Source organism: Grammomys surdaster, unplaced genomic scaffold (assembly GCF_004785775.1).
Source record: "Grammomys surdaster isolate TR1022 unplaced genomic scaffold, NIH_TR_1.0 130, whole genome shotgun sequence".
In the NCBI taxonomy this organism is placed as follows: Eukaryota; Metazoa; Chordata; class Mammalia; order Rodentia; family Muridae; genus Grammomys; species Grammomys surdaster.
This window is the reverse complement of record NW_021604588.1, coordinates 17,463,127-17,482,224: the sequence shown is the minus strand read 5'-3', so window position 1 is coordinate 17,482,224 and position 19,098 is coordinate 17,463,127. Positions and strand designations below refer to the sequence as shown.

Genomic DNA, 19,098 nt, shown 5'->3' with positions numbered 1-19,098 from the left:
GCATTTCAGTCTGGTTTGGATGTTTGGTGCAGAGACATTTTCTTCTCAAGGATCTAACATGAACTGATTTATTGCTAACACAATCCTCAGTCTGCTTTCCAATAACTGAATCTTGTCACAAATCAATCTGTGTGATCTCTAATCTGTCTCCAACATGTACTAAATAGTTAAATATCACTTACTAACACTTTTAACCTATTATATTTTATTTAAGGAATAATAAAGAATATCCAGAAATTATTTCTAAACAAAGTTTTAGGGCTAGAGTGATGCTCAGCAATTAAGAACATCTACAAGGTAGCTCGCAACCATCTCTAACTCCAGTTCCATGGGATTCGATGCCCTCTTCTGACCTTGGTGGACATGACCAAGGATGTATGTGGTCCTTAGTCATAAAGGCAGACAAAACAGTCATACAGAAAATAAGTGAATAAATTTAATGCAAAATTTAAAAGTTTTCGACGAAGTAATTTTTTAAATTCTTAAGACGGTAAATAATACAAATGTACACACATTTTCACAATATAGTGGCCTAGGCTTAATTTTCAGTTATTCCTGTATCAGAGAAATCTACCCTTTCAAAATTCCTTTGTAAACATAGTCTATAATCTTACAAAAGAAATGACCATCAGAAATGCTTTCCTTACCTGGACAGACGCTACGCGGGGTGGTAACACTAAGCCCATGTTGTCCCCATGGACCATGATCATCACACCAATAGTTCGAGTTGTCAGGCCCCAGGAGCACTGGTATGCAAACTGCTTTTCTCCTGGTGTCTTGGGATCTTCAAAAACTATTTCACACATTTTGGAGAAATTCTGTCCTAAATGGTGTGATGTTCCTCCCTAAAATAAGGAAACAAAGGTTTTAATTTTAAACTATTATGCCTTTGAAGATAATTACTGTAAGATTACATACATATAAGACTGACACTATGTGTACTGCTTTATCTAATTTTCTGACATTAATGCTTAAAATACAAATAGGACTGACATGACAAGAGAGCAGGACAAGTTAAAACCAACACAGTTTAACTCCAGGAAGCCCCTTCCAACAGGAATAACCGCATGTAAGATTTCCAGGAGCTCTTGCCTGAGAACTCAGGAAGGAAGCCAGTGTGAACGCACATGCATTCTCCTCCATTGTTCTTTTCTCTCCTCCTTTCCCATGGGTTTGGGAAGGGTCTCACATAGCCCATGTAGACATAGAACCCACTATGGAGCTGAGAGTAGCCTCGAACACTTGATCCTCTTGCCTCCACTTGTAGGTGAGTTACATGTGTGTACCATGGTGCCCAGGTTAATGGAGTTCTGGTGATTAAACCCCAGGCTCCATGCATACTAGAGAAGCATTGTACTGCATCCCCAGATATTATTTTTTTATTCACTTTTAAAATCAACATAATGAGGCAATACACACATATTTTATAATGTTTAAATCAGGTTAATTTACTTCAAGGATCTATCATTTCTTTCTGGTAAAAACTGCCAAAATCCTTCCTTTGTGCGTTTTAAAAAACACACACTGCATTACTCCTGATAGTAACCCTCCTGCACACCAAAAGGAAGATCCCAACCCTCAAAGACAGTGTCTTACTACGTAGCTCACACTGCTGGGATTACAGGTGTGTGCCACCATCATTAGCCACAGTGTACATTCTGCTCCTATGGAAGTCAACTTTAATGTCTACTGAGCAGCTTCTACTCTCCCCAACAGCTAAGTAAACAAAGTTCTATTGTCAAGTTATATACAGTCAAGTTCTTAGAGGTCATACACAACTGAGATCACGCAATAACACCTGCTTTATTTCACTTACACAAACACCTCTAATTTCATCTATGGTTCTGCAAATAACAGAATTCATTCCTTTTATGGCTAAACATTCTACTGTGGATTGTGTACTGTTTTTTACCAAGTGATGTTGCCACTGGGAGAGGCATTACTAGATCACACACTGGTGACTTTATGTTTAAAACCTTAGTACTGTTTTCTATACCGGTTGTCCAAATACTAATAAAGTAGCAAAACCTGCCAGAACTGCCCGGAAGTCGCTATGTAGTCACAGTACTTTCCTACCTGGATAGCACGTCCGCTAGCGGATATGAAGGCTTCTATCGTGGTTGTGTAGTCTCCTCCTGCAAACTTCTCCTTTTCAGTCTTTCTTCCTCTCACGACGGGGATTGCCAAGAGCTCTTCATACACTCGAGCATATAACTCAAGGATCTGTAAAACCTGTCACAACATTTACAGCTATTTACTCTCTATAGGCCTGTTAATCTGTACTATCTCAAATTGTTTGTGGAAAAAGGACTTCAAATAACAACTTTATGGGAAGGTTAAAGAAGCCAACGTGAGACTTAAGGAAGATAGTCAACAAAAAAGCAATCAGCTAATTAACATCTAAGTGTTTAAAAATTTGGAATGTAGGGAAAAAAAAATGCTTGAGTGATATACAGTAATCAGAGTAAAAAAACCTTAGAAAATAATCATGACTGTAATTTTGCTTCAAACTAAAGTCTAACTGTTTAATCATATAAAAATTTAAAACTAAATTTACTAGTAAAATTTCAATAAGCAGTTTTTGTTGGTATTTTTTTTCTGGGGGTTTTGCTTGTTTTGGTTTGTTTGTTTGCTTTTGGTTTTTTGAGTCAGGGCTTTCAGTGTAACAAGCCCTGAGTGTCCTGGACTTGTAGACCAGGATGACTTGGAATTCACAGAGATTCTCTTGACTCTACCTCCTGAGTGCTAGGACTAAAGGAGTGAATGCACCACCATGACCAGCCCAAGAAACATTTTTTAAAATTTATTCACTCTTGAATTAACTTTTATTTTCAAACAGGTTTCACGCAGCATAAGCCACACAATAACCAAGCAGGGCCTGAAGACAGGAGCAGAGCAGGGCCCTTCCTACCTCATCAGCTGCCTCCTCAAAGGTGGCAAAGGCGCTGTGCCCCTCCTGCCACAGGAACTCCCTTGTGCGGAGGAAAGGCTGTGGGTGTTTGAACTCCCAGCGCTGCCAAATGAGAGGACAAAGCCAGTCAGCACAGGAGATACAGTAGGTTTATCAGCAACTTTACATGATGAATAATCAAAAATAATTGTGAACCAAAATACTTCAAAACCTGTTTTCACGTTCAAAGGAAGGAAAGCGTGCTCTATGAAGCCACAAAACCTGAGAAATGGTGACAAACGAAAGCACGTGTGCACCTACCACCACATTGCACCACTGGTTGAGCCTGATGGGCAGGTCTCTGTGGGACTGTACCCATTTTGCATATGCAGGATACATTACTGAAAGTGAAGAAATAGAGACATTTATGACTTGATTTCTTCCTGACGGCTGACAAGATTAAATTCACAATGTAATTAATATGGATTAAACTGTGTCTGATTCATTATCTGTGATGGCTCACTGAATGACATTATTTACTTCATAAATCATGTAACCTTGAAGATACACAAATCTTTACTATCTGTATGTCAGTACTGGTGACCTCCAAGATCTATTTGGGTGAACACTAGTAATGCTATGTTCTATGTAAAACTATTTTCATTCTTCATATTGCTCAATTCTCTTCTTTGGCTTACAAATATCATTATCAGATCTAAAGATGTCAATGTTATTACTGAATTCAGCTATGTAACAGAATCAGAAATTTTAGTTAGATCCATCCAATGAAGCAAATTCTTGCCATGAATTATGACTTGTCTACAATGTACTATCAGTAAAACAAAACTGCTAATTTGCTTTAAGAAAAAAAAAAAAAGAAAACTGGAGTCAAAATAATTTCAGAGGTGCAAAAACAAAAACAGCAGAAGTATGAGCTAGGAAGCACACTAACCAAATTCAAAGCCTCAGACCCCAAAGACACTCCAACTGATGGCTGTCCCAGAGCAGGAGACAAACACGACAGAGTCCATGAAAGCGCTCTAAACACCCCAGGGAAGCTGTGCGTGCTAGAGTACCAAGTACCTTTAATCCCAGTACTTGGGAGTCAGGTATCTGTGAGTTCAAGGTTAGCCTGATCTAAAGACTAGGTTCCAGGTCAGCTAGAGCTGGATGTAAGATCCTGCCTCAAAAAGAAAACTCTATAACTCAAAACAAAGCAACAAAAAACTCTACAGGAATACAATCTAAAATGAACAACATTATTTGCAATTTTATAATCAATCCCAAGAATAAGTCCAATACATTTCCCTCTGAAAAGTTGTAACACTAAACAAAAATAGAAGATGTTTAAATCAGAAAAACCCCTTTTAGCCATGGCAGTCATTTTCCAATAACTTTCCAAAATGGCAGACTCAAAGGGAAAGAGGAGAGGAACAGCTGGCTGTTCTCTTTAGGAAACACAATATTGTCCCTTTGGCCAAATACATTTGAAGCTGGAGTCCAATCTCTAAGAATTCATGGCTTAATGTATAAAAAGAAATAAAAATCCTAAAATGTAAGGTTCCTTTAAAAAGCAGACAGACAGACTCACACCCTACTGATAAAGAACTCTGTAATGACACGGCTTAACATGTAACATATCTATGATGTAGACTTCAATCTGTCTTCACCATCCTTCAGTACATTCTGTTGTGCCAGAAAGGAATCTACGCATAAGAAACACTGAGTCTCAACTCTACCTAACAGCTCAGTGAGTTTTCTCCTGAGTTCCATGCCCACTCTCACCTGTTTCACTAGTAGGACGAATGGCAATTGGCTCTGCCAACTCTGTCTTTCCAGATCTTGTAACCCAAGCAACCTAGAAAGAAAGTTAAAAACCATTGGTGACACAGTTTTAATGTTGTTTTTGAAGAGCATAAGCATATATCAACTTTTAGATTTTTCTCAGTATCAACTGAAGAAAGTGCAAATTCTTGCTGCTCTTACTGTAAGAAAATGGGCAAGTCATCCAGTCAGGGGTCATGAATAACAACCAAATGGGTAGAAATAGGAGTTTATTTTAAAAAAAAAGAAAAGAAAAAAAGGAATAGCCCCGCATTTCTCTTAGTTGGCTGTTAAAGTCTACTGAAAATATAATTCTGAGTTTATAAGAAGGAATTGCAAAAAGTAAAAACAGACGCCTTTTCCAGTTTACCTCAGGAGCAAAGTCAGCGACGTGAGTCTTCTCTTTCTCTAGTGCAGCCTGAGACACAAATATGGGAAAGTAGCAGTTCTCAACACCGAGCTTCTTGATCTCAGCATCAAAGAAGTCCCTAATGGATTCCCAGATGGCGTAGGACCAGGGACGGAGAATATAGCAGCCACTCACATCATAGTATTCAATCATCTCGGATTTTGTGATGACCTTTTAAAGAGAAAAGGCTATGTGTTTCTATTCAATTTTAGAAACATGTAGCAGAGTGGGGAGGGGAACTGGGGTAGCCACTACAAGGTCCTAGTCTCAAGGGAAGCGAGAGGTTCCCAGGAGCAATAGCAATGACTTTAGCCAAAATACCCAACAAAGGAGAGATACAACCTGTAGACTACCTCCAGTAGATAGGCACGGCCCCCAGTTGAGGGATGGGGCCACCCATGCATCTCAAAATTTTAAACCCAGAAATGCTCCTGTCCAAAGGAAAGACAGGGACAAAAAATTGAACAGAGATGAAGGATAGGCCATCTAGAGACCGCCTCACCTAGGGATCCATCCCATCTGCAGACACCAAACCCCAACACTACTGCAGATGCCAAGAAGCACTCGCTGACAGGAGCCTGGTATAGCTGTTCCCTGAGAGGTTCTACCAGCACCTGACCAATACAGATGCAGATATTCATAACCAACCATTGGACTGAGCCCAGGGATCTCAAAAGAAGAGCTAGGGGAGGGACTGAAGGACTGAAGGGGATTACAATTCCATAAGTAGAACAGTATCAACTAACTGGACCACCCAGAGCTCCCGGGGACTAAACCACCAGCCAAAGAGTGTACATGGAGGGAGCCAGGACTCCAGATACATATGTAGCAGAGGATGGCCTTTTCTGACATCAATGGGAGGGGAAGAAGGTTTGATGCCCTAGATTAGGGAGATGCTGGAGAGGTGAGGCAGGAGTGGGTGAGTGGGTGGAAGAGCACCCTTATAGACTCAAAGGGGAGGGGGTGGGGGGTGGGATGGGGGTTGGTGGAGGGGTAACTGGGAAGGGGGAATAACATTTGAAATGTAAACAAATAAAATGATTAATAAAAAAAGAAAAAGAAAAAATTATGGTCAAAAAAAGAGAGAAAAGCTTGTATATTGAACAATATATACAATAGTACACACAACAATATAGTGCAAAGGCAAGAACATGTGGTAATCAAAGTTCTCATCTGTAGAAATGGCAAACACTCTCATTTATTTTGTTTTTGGCCTTTTCAAACCAGGGTTTCTCTGGATAGCCCTGGTTGTCCTGAAACTCACTCTTAGACTAGGATAGTCTCTTACAGGCTGTATCATTATGCTCGGCTTGGAAACACCCTCCTTAATGTGGAGGGAAACCAGACTTTCCTACATGGACAGACAACACATAACAGGACTCTAAAATCTGCAGACATCACTGAGCTACACCCTCAGACTTCTTTTATCTTTACTTTTTATTTTAAGACAGTTTCACTATGTAGGCCAGCTAACCTGGAACTCAAATTCTCTTGCCGTCATCTTCCAAGTATTGGGGTTACATGGGTGTGCCACCACACCTGATACATGATAGCTATTATAACAGGCATCATGAAAGATGCATGGGAATAGGTAAAAATGTCTGCCTTGCACACGTGAACACTGATGCCGAGATCCCTAAAATGTCAGGTGTAGTGGTGTGACAGGTGCGCTTGTTCTTTCAATGCTGCGGAAGGAAGAGCAGAGACAAAAGGGTCTCTGGGGTACACAGGCCCAGTGGCCTTGTCTGACTGGTGAGCCCAGGCCAAAGAGAGATCTGTCTCTAATGGGGTGAATGGCTTTTCTGAAGGTTGCTTTCTGGCTTCCACATGTATTTATGCAAACTTATAAATGCATATACTTGAACACACACACACACACACACACACACACACACACACGGGGGAGAGGGCAGGGGGGATCACATTGTTTATGATTATCTTTCTCCCTAGACTTTAGAATTTCAACACAAAGGCAAACTTGAGAATTGAGAAATGCAAACATAAAAGCCAACTGAAGGTATACTCACTTGGGAGTACCATTCGGCAAGATTTTCTTCCTTTTTTGCTTCAAGACCCAATCTGCAAACATGCAAAAGGAAACATGAATCCTTTATTTGACAACTGCTTTTATATATATTTTACTCTGTTTTCTATTTTCATAAGAAAATACTGAGACCAAGTAATCTAAAGAACTTATTTGGTCTTGGTGCTGCCTGGTGCCAGCATCAGTCCTGTGGGTGGGCAGGGCCCTCTAGAGGCATATCTCGGGTTGGGCATGACAGGACTCAGCAAGACACAAGGAAGCTGCTAGTGGTGGCTGTTTTAAAGCCCTTAACACCATCATAAGACTCCATTCATCCTAATGCAGCCTACTTAATGCCTCATGAAAGGCTCTAACATTAGATGCTATTATCTCTAGGAACTGGGGGACCAAGTTCCTCGCATATGGACTTTGGAGATACATTCAAACCACAGTAGACTAAGCTGAAAATAAGACTGCAATCTCAAAATAGGGGAGTTTTCTTAATTTTCAGTCATTTCTATATTTGCATCTTTTTTAATATTCATTTCCACAATAATGTTTTTAATCTAGAAACAATTTAATCTTTGTTTTTTTAACAACACAGGGAGGGTTTCATTATTTAGCCCCTGCTTGGCTACACCTTGATGTGCACATCAGACTGGCCAAACTTGTAGCAGTCTTCTTGCCTCTGTCTCAGAAGTACTGAGATCATGGGCATTCTCAAGCATTAAAACAGCTCTTCAGAAGCTGGTGAGATGTTGTCCATGAAAACTGCCAAGGCCAAACCTGTTTAGAACTATGATTTTAAAAGAAGACTTTTATTTATTTTTAAGCAAATTCTTTTTCAGTTAAAATATATTTGGTAAAGACAAAGTTTATTCGCATATATTTGCTACAAAAAAAGCTTTTGCCAATCTCAACAGAGGTGATAATAATAGCTAAAAAGATCAGTTGTCTTACTGAAATTAAATGTAAAAAGTAGTAAGAACAGCAGCCACCCACTAAACACATATAAATGAATATTCACCTATAAGTGAATACATACTTATATTTCATACTATACTATTCAGAAGATGCAGAGGTGGATGTTTGTCAAAATAAGTGACATTTAAATTAAACAAACAAGCAAGGAAGCAAGCAAACAAATAAACAAACACAAGAAAAGCCCAACTAATCCAGCACCAGAACTGGGATTCGGTAGTAGAATACTTGCCTAGATGTGAAAGACCCTTTCTTTGGTCCTAGATTTCCTACCCACCCCTTAATTCCTATTCTACACAGTACTTCTTTCCTCAAAGCCTCAACCTTAGCTGGGCATGGGAGTGTGCTCATCTATAATCTCAAAAGCCGTGCTGAGGCAGAAAGACTGAGTTCAAGGCAGGCCTGAGCTACAGACGGAAGGTTGGTTCCAGAAAAATAAAAAAAACTATATTCTGTACCAAGAACATCTTTTCCAGTTTGCAAGAGGGGCTATGTTACCCTAAGTTCTGAGAGTATTACAGTGTCATTCTCTTTTCTCCACGTCAAATGTGGGAGTTTACATTGGTAGTCAGAAGGTGAAGAGAAGAGAGAAGCTCTAACCTCTTGCCAACGATTTTCTACTTTTACTGAGCTGAGTCAATACACAAAGCCAGGAGTCGCTTCTGTGTTCTCTAAGGAGATGGTACATGAACACGGGAGGTAACTGAACTTGATATACAGCTAAAAAATCTAAAATCCAAACCACCTCAGTAAGAGCATTAAACTATTTTCTAAGAAGCCATGTTAGGAAACCTGTCACACTGTTCAAACAGACAGAAAAAAATTGAAAAGGACATATATTTCACTGTCTGGTTTTTAAACCAGCTGTTTTATATTTAAACCACCAACCTCAAAGTCATATTGGGAACAAAATTCTTATTTATTTCTTATGAAAAACTTTCACTTGAAGAAAAAAATCCATAAAGCAATGTGTCTATCTGCTAAAAGGAACATTCACATTCAGTTACAGCTGTTCTCTCAAGTGGCACACAGCGCACTAGCACTAGTTTAGTAGCCCTTACCCAGTATATCTGGGAATGTAACGGCTTCAGGCATCAGAGCTTTCTACCCTCTGCACGGTTTGCCTAGGCTTCAAAGGCTGAGCATCCCACAGACTCAAATATCTGAAAGCTTGTCTCAGTTGGTAAACTATTTAGGAAAGACTAGGAGATGTGGCCTTGTTGGAAGAAGTGTGTCACTGGGGTTGGGCTCTTGAGATTTCAAAAGCCCATGGTAGGCACAGTCTGTTTCTCATTCTGCCTGCAGATCAGGAGGTAAGCTCTCAGCTCCTGCTCCTCTGCTCCAGCGCCTGCTGCCATGCTGTCTGTCAAGATGGTCACGAACTCTGATGCTCTCCAATCATAAGCCCCCAACTAACACCTCCTTCTGTCAGCTGCTCTGGTCATGGTATCTCCTCACAGCAACAGAACAGTAAGACAGATACTCAGCCTGTGACAGTGGTGACCGATTCATCCCCTGGTGGGAAGTACAGTGACTTCTGAACGTCTCAGGTGAGCAGGTGACACACTACCCATTTTTAACCTTATCTGCTGACACTGGAATATGAGCATTTTGTCTTGATGATAATAAACCAACATTTGCAATTTTTAAGAACAAAATCTCTTTAGAACTGAATTCATTCAGAAACGTGTTTTAGCACCTGGTCTGTTTCTTGGGCCCTTGCCCTTCTCCTGCTCCACTTGACGATAGCCCGCCGCCTTGGCTTTTAGAAGAGTCTTTCCCCTGGCCATCATTTTGTTTCTGAGGCTTATTCTGCTTTTCAGATTTATTCTCTTTTTCTTTCTTCTTCTTATCTTTGTCTTCTGCCCCAGCGGCAGACACAGGCTTATACTCAATTCCTGTCAGTGACTTGTACTGTGCCTTCAGCTGAAGAAGTTCTTGTACAGCTGAATCCACTTGATCCTTCAGTGTAACAAAGAGGGACAAAGGAGGACATCAAGCAGTCAAGTTACTGTCTTGGTGTATGTTAACAAATGCCACCCAGATTTATGATTAATTACAATTAATTAATGGCAAGTTTGTGGACACAGAAGGTTAAAATACACTAAGAAAATAAATGAAAGGCTATAAAAAAGACAAAAACAAGCCTAGAGTACCAGAAATCATGGTCTATGCAGTGTACTCACTGACCTTAGAGGCCTTTTCAGCCTTAAGTTTTCGAACTACTTCTCCTTGACAAGCCACTCTGTCAAACAGCACTTTGGCTTCTGGTTTCTCTGATCCAGAAGGCTCAGCATTGCTGACAGGATTTGAATGTGAGTTCTGAGATGCTGGGGGCTGGCCAGGTATATACTCCTTCCCAGTTTTTTCTTTATACTCAGCTTTCAGGGACAGTAAGCATTCTACGGCTTCAGTTATTTTATCCTGAAAACAAAGAAGAGCAGTATCTCAGAACATCTATGAATATTTCAATGTCATTTCAAAGAATTCAATCATCATCAAAATACATTTAGCCATTTATGTCCAGAGATCAAGTACTCAAAGATCAAAAATACTTAAAAACAAATAATTACATCATAATACAAACCTCCACTTAAAAAAAAAGTGGGTAGGGAAAGAAAATAACTTGGACTAATGACTTTTTTGTAAAAGCTTTTCAAAAGTTCAGTTGAGCAAAATATATCTTCTATATTAAAAGATGCATGTGGCAAAACACTATTTTGAAAATGTACAAATGTCTCATTATTCCCTAAACAGAACAAGTATTTATAGTATATTGGTACTGTAAGTAATCCAGAGAGAGGATTATTAGCACACAAACACATGGAAGGATATGAGCAGACAATATGGAAATACCATGCTACTTTATATAAGAGCTCTGTGCATTCTTTGGCTTTGTTATCTGATGGAGATCTGAAATCAGTCTCAACAGACCACTTTCAAAAATTAAAAAGAAATGAGAAAGTATGCTGAAGTCTTAAATTACATGCATACCTGCATATTTCAATATCTGATAATTCAACATAAACAGAAGGAATGGCATCCTCATCAAGGAGACACCTGACACTCTATACAAAAGACAGACAGCAGCACAGGAAAAGGATTCAAGCTGGATGTCTGACCTCAAGCTACCACCCACCACAAACTAACATCTGAAGGAGAACCTCAGGACATTAACCAAACAGTGGAGAAACCATGCCTCCCTGTTCAGCCCTACACCTCTCTGCTTTCACTGATTCACCACAACACTGCATAGGACAACAGAGTAAATGCAACAGGAGGGAGCAAGTACACTTCAGGCTAGCTCACAGCCCAGCCATACAGGAGCAGCACTGCAGCAGACGTAAGGACCCTGCATCCAGGAGGTAGCAACGTGCATCTTGGGCTATTTTGTCTTTCTGCCTATAAACTCTGCACTCTGTGATAACAACAAAGTGGGAGTAAATGCTAAGAAAGAATCTAGGAGTGCTGGTGGTGACAGTCATAGTTCCAGTCTGTGGAAACTGAGGCAGAGAGATCCTGAGTCCAAGGCTAGCCTTGGGCCATACAATGTAACCATGACTCAAAAAGAAAGGGGTCAGGAGTGGGTGTGAACAGAGATTAGGGAAGGCAGAATGTACTCCCAACCTGACTCATGTTGCCATTAATTTAGAATTAAGAGTTAATTCCCAATAGAATTCCTTTCTTAAGAAAAAGTCACAGTTAAATAAAGAAGGAAAGAAGGAAATGGAAGACAGGGAAAAGGATGGCAAGGGTACACTGTCAGTTAAAAGAATGATAATGTGAAGACGGAGAAGGAAGAAGAAGAGGAGGAGGAAGAGGAAGAGAAAAAGAAAAAGGACACCCTTGTAAATATGTCTATAAAATACTTTTTTTGAAAGAAGATCCAATGACCCAAGTTGATCAAAGAGAAAACTGACTTCCATAGCTGTGTCTGATCACTCATCTCACACACACACACACACACACACACACACACACACACACACACCCATACATACTCTTATAAAGTTTAAACATTCACTTGAGTTTGAAGTCAAATGCTACAGTTTAAGAAAAAAAATTCTGTTTGACAATAATTAGAACTATTATAGAAGAGAAAATTAAGGTAATCTATTATATTATTGAATGAGATACTCTACCAAGATTATATGTATAAACAAATGCACAGTTCCAAATAGGAGCCAAACTCTACCAATTACTATGCAAATTTTTCTGATGACTTAGAAAGTAGCTATAAAGGTTCTTGAGGAAAATCAGAAAATTACTAACAAAAAGATTTATCACTTCAAGGCATATTTAGTCTATGCTATATGCCATGTTAAGTGTCTTACAAGGACTGTCTTACTTAATTCTCAAAATAACCCTCATCCTCATCAACACTTGACAGGAGCAGCGAACCTTAGCTAGGCAGACAGTAATCATCACGTCCTGCAATCCTGACTACAGAGTTCACAGCATCCTCAGTGCATGAACACTAATGTGAGTGTGCACAGGGGCTCCCTAGCCAGACAGTCCAGCCACAGTAAACCAGCTTTAATAAGTCCCTGTCTCAAAACCTGAGGTAGACACAGACATAGGAGGCTTCTTCAAGTCATTGTCTGGCAAGCATACCTTCACACACATGAACACCATATACGAACACACATATTACGTATTATTTGAGTGTCTCTGGCAGTATATAATATACAGTAAAGAATGTGGAAAGTAACCTTTTCATTTTTTCTAGATTAAAAAGAATTTGCTATGTCAGACTGTATAATGTACTTACTTCCAGAGCTAAACAAAGATTGTTTTGAGCTTATGAGATACGACTACACAAATAGAATTTAGACAGTCATCGATGTGCACTAATGATGATGTAAATAACCCACACAAAACTTCTCTGAGTGTTCTAGGCTGAGTCTGGGCTGTTCAAAAGTGATCTTAAAATTATAATTCAAGACTTGGAGAAAATGGAAAAAAATAGAAGCATTCATCGCTGCTCATTTAGAATGTAAATATGTGAAATGCTATTTCTACAGCAGCCACTAGGTGGAAGCATTTCAACATGGAGAACGGTGGGACTATCAAAATAGCTAAGACATGTCCATTTTTTTCCCATTCTGTCCCCCAAACCATAACTCTCCTCAGCTCTTCCAGCAACCACATCACTGGTGCCAAGAACCACACATCCAGGCTGATAAGGTCTGTCTCACAGGCAAGTTTAATGGCCAGTTTAAAAACCTATGCTATCTTCAGGCCCATTCAAAGGCTGGGTGAGTCACATGGTTCTGTTTTGTGACTGGCTTCGGTGGCTAATGGCATGTCTCAAAAAACTTTTGACCAGAGAAAATTGGAATATTTGCCATATAAACAAACAACAAAACAAAATTCATAGCCAGACAGAAAACGGTGTCTCCCTTCAACCCCTGGGCCAGCAGCAGCACCACCTGAACAACAATATGGACATAACTAAAAAACTGTGAGGGTTATTCTTCATTGCCAACTTAATTATACTGAGAATTACCTAGGGGACACACCTTTGGCTGTCTGTAGGGTGTGTGCAGGGAGGATTAAGTGAGGGAGATGAATCCCAGCGGCTGGGATGGGGGCCCAGAATAAATGAAGAGGGACGGAACACCAAGCCAGTGCCTATATCTCCTTTCTCTGCTTCCTAGTACAGGACGGACATGAATAAATTCCACCACCAGATCTGTAAGACATTCTTGCCTCCGTCCTGACTATGATGAACTGTGTACCTGACTTGTGAGTGAGGACATTCTCCCATGTGTTGCCTGTCAGGTTATTTGGTCAGAGATGAGAAACACAGTAATACAAAAGGCAGGATGTATCTCTGCATACCCTAGATTTCCTGAAGCATAGAGAGAGGCCATGATCCTTGTGTTTTAACAAGCCTACTAAAACTTCTAATGCACAAAGGGCCAAGAACCTCAGGTCCACAGTCAAAATGCCCCTTTGTGAACTCTGTCCTCTGTAACAGGCTTCTGTTACTTCAGGAATGTGGGTGTCAGAGATGCTGGGATCCTTCCAAGCTTCATGCCTATTCAACAGTCTCTGTTCATGGGAGGAGTGACTGTGTTCAACATGCACAGGCTAGCTTATGCTGCACTCCTGACTCCAGTATACTGACCTTAGGAGCCTTTTCAGCTTTCAGTTTTCGGACCACCTCCCCTTGGGCAGCAACTTTATTGTATAAAGACGTATTTTCCATAGTGTTTGATGGTGATTTCGTAGAAACATTCTGTACTGCTGCAGTAGAGGGATTCCCAGGTTTATACTCCTGCCCGGTTTTCTCTCTATATTCAGCTTTCAAGGTCAGAAGCTGCTTCACAGCTGCGTCTATATCTTCCTTTGGTGCTTTCTTGGCTTTCAATTCCCGAACCACATCGCCCTGGACCGCCACTCTGCTGTAGAGGGCGGAGGACTCCTCAGCTGTAGCACAAGTAGCACTCACAGCAGGTGCTGGTTTTTCTTTAGAAGCAGAGCTTGTCTACAGATGCAAAAAGCCAAATGTATTAATTCATATTAAACATCTTCACAAGCTTATATAAAACTTACTGTTTCATTGTATTTCATAAAAACTTTTAATTTCAGTTCCTTCAAAAGCTTGGATGAATAAGCTCACACCTAAAAACCTTATCCCATAGCAATAGCAGCAGCAAAGGGAGAGGAAAGCAGACAGTCACTGTGCAGTCTCACCATCAGAAAACCTGGGCAAGGTAAGAGGATTCCATAGGAACCTGTATCTTTATCTTTAGGAGACCGAGGTATAACATAATCCATTCAGGTCAAGAATAAATCATCATTACAACACATAACAGAGATGCAACATAAAATAATCATGCGTGCTATTAGAAAGGTTAAGTATATTTAACTCATTTAGGCTGATGAAAAAAATATAAGTAAATCGGTAAAAAGTCATCCAGCAGGTGTTCAGCATTACCATTAACGTTCTTTAAAAACTGAGGTCTCAATTTACTTATTAGCAAAGAACTCTGTGCGCGCGCACGCGCGCGCGCACACACACACACACACACACACACACACACCATGTATCAAAAAGTCCTAGATCAGACTTGAATTTTGATAGTAACAGTTTCTACTGGAGGCAAATATCTCCACGGATCCATATACATCAAAAGGAAACCAGTAAGACTGCAGAAATCTCTTCCTACAATATTGATGATCAACTGTACTGGAATTTGTTTTAGGGTTTGTGGTTTCTAACTGTATTCATATATACACTCTTTAAAATTCCTTCCACCTAGAAGTGGGTCCCTGTTGTCCTTAATCTGGGCAAGCTTTAACTGTCTTCTCAATAGTGTATAGAAGACTTGACTGTGTGATCTTCCAGGCTCAATATAAAGGCAATGCTGCTTCTTCTTTGCCTACTGAACATACACTTCTGATTTTTTTGTTGTTTTGCTTCTTTTCTTCCAGACCATTGCTTCTGTAGGTCTGAGCTGTTAACACAAGTGGCCTCCATACTCTGGAGGCCGTATCTGTTAGAGCCACCATCAACTGGTACCCAGGTGAATGAATTACTTTAGATGTTCCGCTCAGTTTAGCCTTTCGTGGTCACAGCTATGATCTAAATGACACCAAGTAAGATCTTCAGTTTTCTGTATCAAGCCTATACTCATTAATATCAGCCCCATGACTTTCAGTATGATAGACATTCAAGAGCAGTTATTATAACATCAGTATCTCTCACAGACTGTAGGTAAGAGGTTGGGTACACCATGTGGGACATGTGAAGGGCCAGTATACAGATCTCAGAGTTTCTGAAGACCCTTCAAAGAGGGTCTGGAAGGTCACATTGCCTTTTGTGATTTCATTCTCTTAATGGGTGCTTGGTTCGAGTTTTCAGAGGTGCTTAAGAAAGACACTAAAGAGATCTGCAAATTGGGCATGCGGACATAAGCCTTTAACTGGATCAGGAAAATCACTCTGAGTTCAAGGTCAGCCTGATTGAAATGGTGAGTTCTAGACCAGCTAAGACGACACGGTTATAACTTATCTTAAAACAAAATAAACTGTACCCTCCCACCCCCAGAAAACAATAACAACAAAAGGTTTTATAAACATTCAAATGACACTGCTCCTCTAACTGCAACATGCTCTGGAAAAGTTATTTTTCACAAAAAGCATTGTTTCTGAAACCTGGCATGGTGATATATATCCCTGTAATCCTAGCACTCATGAAGCTGAGGCAGGGTTACAAATTCAAGACACCATCAACTACTAGCTAGCTAGTTCAAGGCCAACCTGGAATACCATGAGATTCTGCTGTTGTCTCCACACCTCTCCCAAACCCAAAAAGTTATTCATATTACCATCAACTGAATTTTAATTTTAATTGAGTTGTTATTTTAAGTGAATTAGCAATTGAAAAAAACTTTCTCACTTCACCAAGCCAGGCATGGTCACATACTCTCTTAAACACAGCATTAGGAAAAAGGGATAGAGGACAGTTTAGCCAATGTGGGCAACATGTCCAGATCCTGTCACCAAAAAAGAAAAACTTAAGTAAACAAATACTTTTAATTTTTAGTTTGATAACAGGTAAATGCATAATTATGGGGCTGGAGGGGTTAAATACAATGACTGTTCCTCCAGAGGACTTGGGTCCCACCTAGGACCCACATGGCTGCTGATAACCATCTGTAAGTCCCAGGGGATCTGATACTATCTCTGGCCTCTATGGGCACCAGCCAGACAAGTGATACAGACTTCCGTGCAGGTCAAACAACCATATAAAAATTAAAATTCAGAAAATATAGGAGCTATATATACAAACCATTTGTAAACATCTCAGGGATCCTGGGCTCAAGACACACAGCTCAAGGGTAGACTAGATCACTTACCTAGCATTATGAGACCTCAATTTGATCCCAAGTATAGAGAAAGAGAAAGGGAGTAGAAATGGAAAAAGCCTAAGTCTGAAGTTACTGGTGTATGATCAATTACACAAGAACAGACACAGGGATGCAGCCACTGAAAGAGTTCCTCTCTTTTCTCTTTCCTTCTGGATGAACTCAGAGGCCTGTTCAAACCAGCTCAGAGTGTAAAGTATACCATTCTCACTATAAAGAGTTCCAAGCTTTCCTCCTCTAATGAACCTTGTTTCTGTCTTCCCTGCCTTAAGTTATCTATGTACCCAGTCAGCCAAACAAATCTAGAAGTTATAGTTTTATCCAAATTGCACCTCCTGAACCTACCTCCTCCTCCTGTCCTTCCCTAGCTTGTGTTGGATCAAGTCTGACCACACCCTGTATCATACCCCACTGTCTTCAATGGATCCTGTCTGTATTAGGATATCTAAAGGTGTCAGCAAGTTTACAGCAGCACTATGAGACATTTGATTAAATACTCAAGGAAATCAAAACAGCATGCCTGACATTTGTCAAACTCTGCTACTAGCTCACAGCAGTTCAGTTATACTCCATCTGATGACCCATCTCAGGAAAACGCTTTGCACAGTTGCTGTGTATAAAGAGCAAATATTTGTGAAAAACCACCAAGGTAAGGAAGTAGGCACAGCATGAGCAATCAGGATATAAGCATCCTGTGCAATCTGAGCCAGGGGGGTCAAGAAAATAGAAGTACTGTTTTTTCTTTCAGTTAGTATATCTTTTTAAGAAATAATAATATTTAAAAACAAAACATTTTTAGAATGACACTTAAAATCTTCAATTTCTATGTATAATATTTTCATATAGCTACTAAATAATTAAGACGTAAGCATTTTATTGGGAATTCATTTGGTTGAGGGTGACACTAAAAATCCTCTGAGACATTAAGAAGCCATGATCAAGGACATCTGACAACCTCTGGTCTATAAAAGATCCTCAACCCCACTGAGATCCCACATGTCACCATCTCCAAATCCACACTCTGTATGAAGAAAACAAGACACGGCATCTGCATCTACAACGAGCCTCTTAAACCAGACAGCAGGCAGCTGTCCTATCTCACTCCCAGAGGTTATGAAACATCTCTAAGATGAAAACAAAACACGAAACATTCACATCCACCATTTAAAGGCAAAGGGACTCTTCCCAGGGCCAACACTACAGTACTTCCTTTCCTCTTTTCAGAACTTTATTGGCAGGAGAGAGCTCTTCTATACAAGGTAGTTGGGATAGAAAAGTACAAACAACAAGAATCCTGTTAAAAAAAAAAATAGAATAAAAGAAGAAAGAGAGAAAGGGTGGGAGAGAGGATCTAATGCAGGGAGAGGGGAGCCCCCAAACGTTCTGTTAGTCTAAACTGTCTAAGTTTTAGGTATAATAAAATTACTTCTTAAAAAATTGTGTCCTCCAAAGTGTTTTAAAATCTTACAGGAATGGATGATAACAAACAGCAAAACAAAAAACAACACTCAATGTCTTCTTCAATCTCAGAATCTCAAAAGCAAGGACAACCATGTCGGAAGAGATACATTCTAAGCCCTGGGATTCTGAACTCTGTAAAAGTCAGTATTTACCTCCTTTTTTGAGATTTCCACCTTGGTCTTTTCCTTTGATCCGGATGTCGGCATTTCCTTTGTGTGCCCATCAGGTATATATATCAGGATGCAGGGAGCTTCTCTGCAACTGTATGGGCTACAAAGAAAATAGCCAAAAGTCTATTTGAACAAAATTACCTAAACAGCAATTAAAGGTGAATTACTGGATAAATTCAATGATACACAGTTAATTCTTTTCAAACTACAGTGCGTTCTTGTGGTAATGCCACTTAACTAAGAGTGGGTATGATTTATTCAGTTTTAGTCTCTTCTGTATTAATCTAAAAGGGGTCTGGTCTAAAGAGACTAATCTTGTCTTAGAGTCTGACCTAACTGGTCCTGAGCAAGACGCTCCTCTGCAGAGTGAAGGTGTCTCTGGCCCTGTTAACTCACAATGCACAAAGCTACATCAGTGTCATCAGCCTGTACCCACAGGTGACTTCCAGCACTTAGTGGGG

General features: G+C 40.0%; 1 protein-coding gene across 1 annotated transcript in view; it reads right to left on the bottom strand.

Moving 5' to 3' along the window:
• Window positions 1–19,098, bottom strand: part of Eprs (glutamyl-prolyl-tRNA synthetase) — a 67,778-nt gene that overhangs the window by 11,484 nt on the left and 37,196 nt on the right. Inside the window, exons 17-27 of the mRNA XM_028758984.1 lie at window positions 18,620–18,737; window positions 14,261–14,620; window positions 10,318–10,551; window positions 9,827–10,089; window positions 7,151–7,202; window positions 5,085–5,294; window positions 4,676–4,748; window positions 3,212–3,291; window positions 2,912–3,013; window positions 2,077–2,232; window positions 648–845 (exon numbers count right to left, since the gene is read on the bottom strand). Coding sequence (XP_028614817.1) covers window positions 648–845; window positions 2,077–2,232; window positions 2,912–3,013; window positions 3,212–3,291; window positions 4,676–4,748; window positions 5,085–5,294; window positions 7,151–7,202; window positions 9,827–10,089; window positions 10,318–10,551; window positions 14,261–14,620; window positions 18,620–18,737 — 1,846 coding nt within the window. The remainder of the gene's footprint in view (window positions 1–647; window positions 846–2,076; window positions 2,233–2,911; window positions 3,014–3,211; window positions 3,292–4,675; window positions 4,749–5,084; window positions 5,295–7,150; window positions 7,203–9,826; window positions 10,090–10,317; window positions 10,552–14,260; window positions 14,621–18,619; window positions 18,738–19,098) is intronic.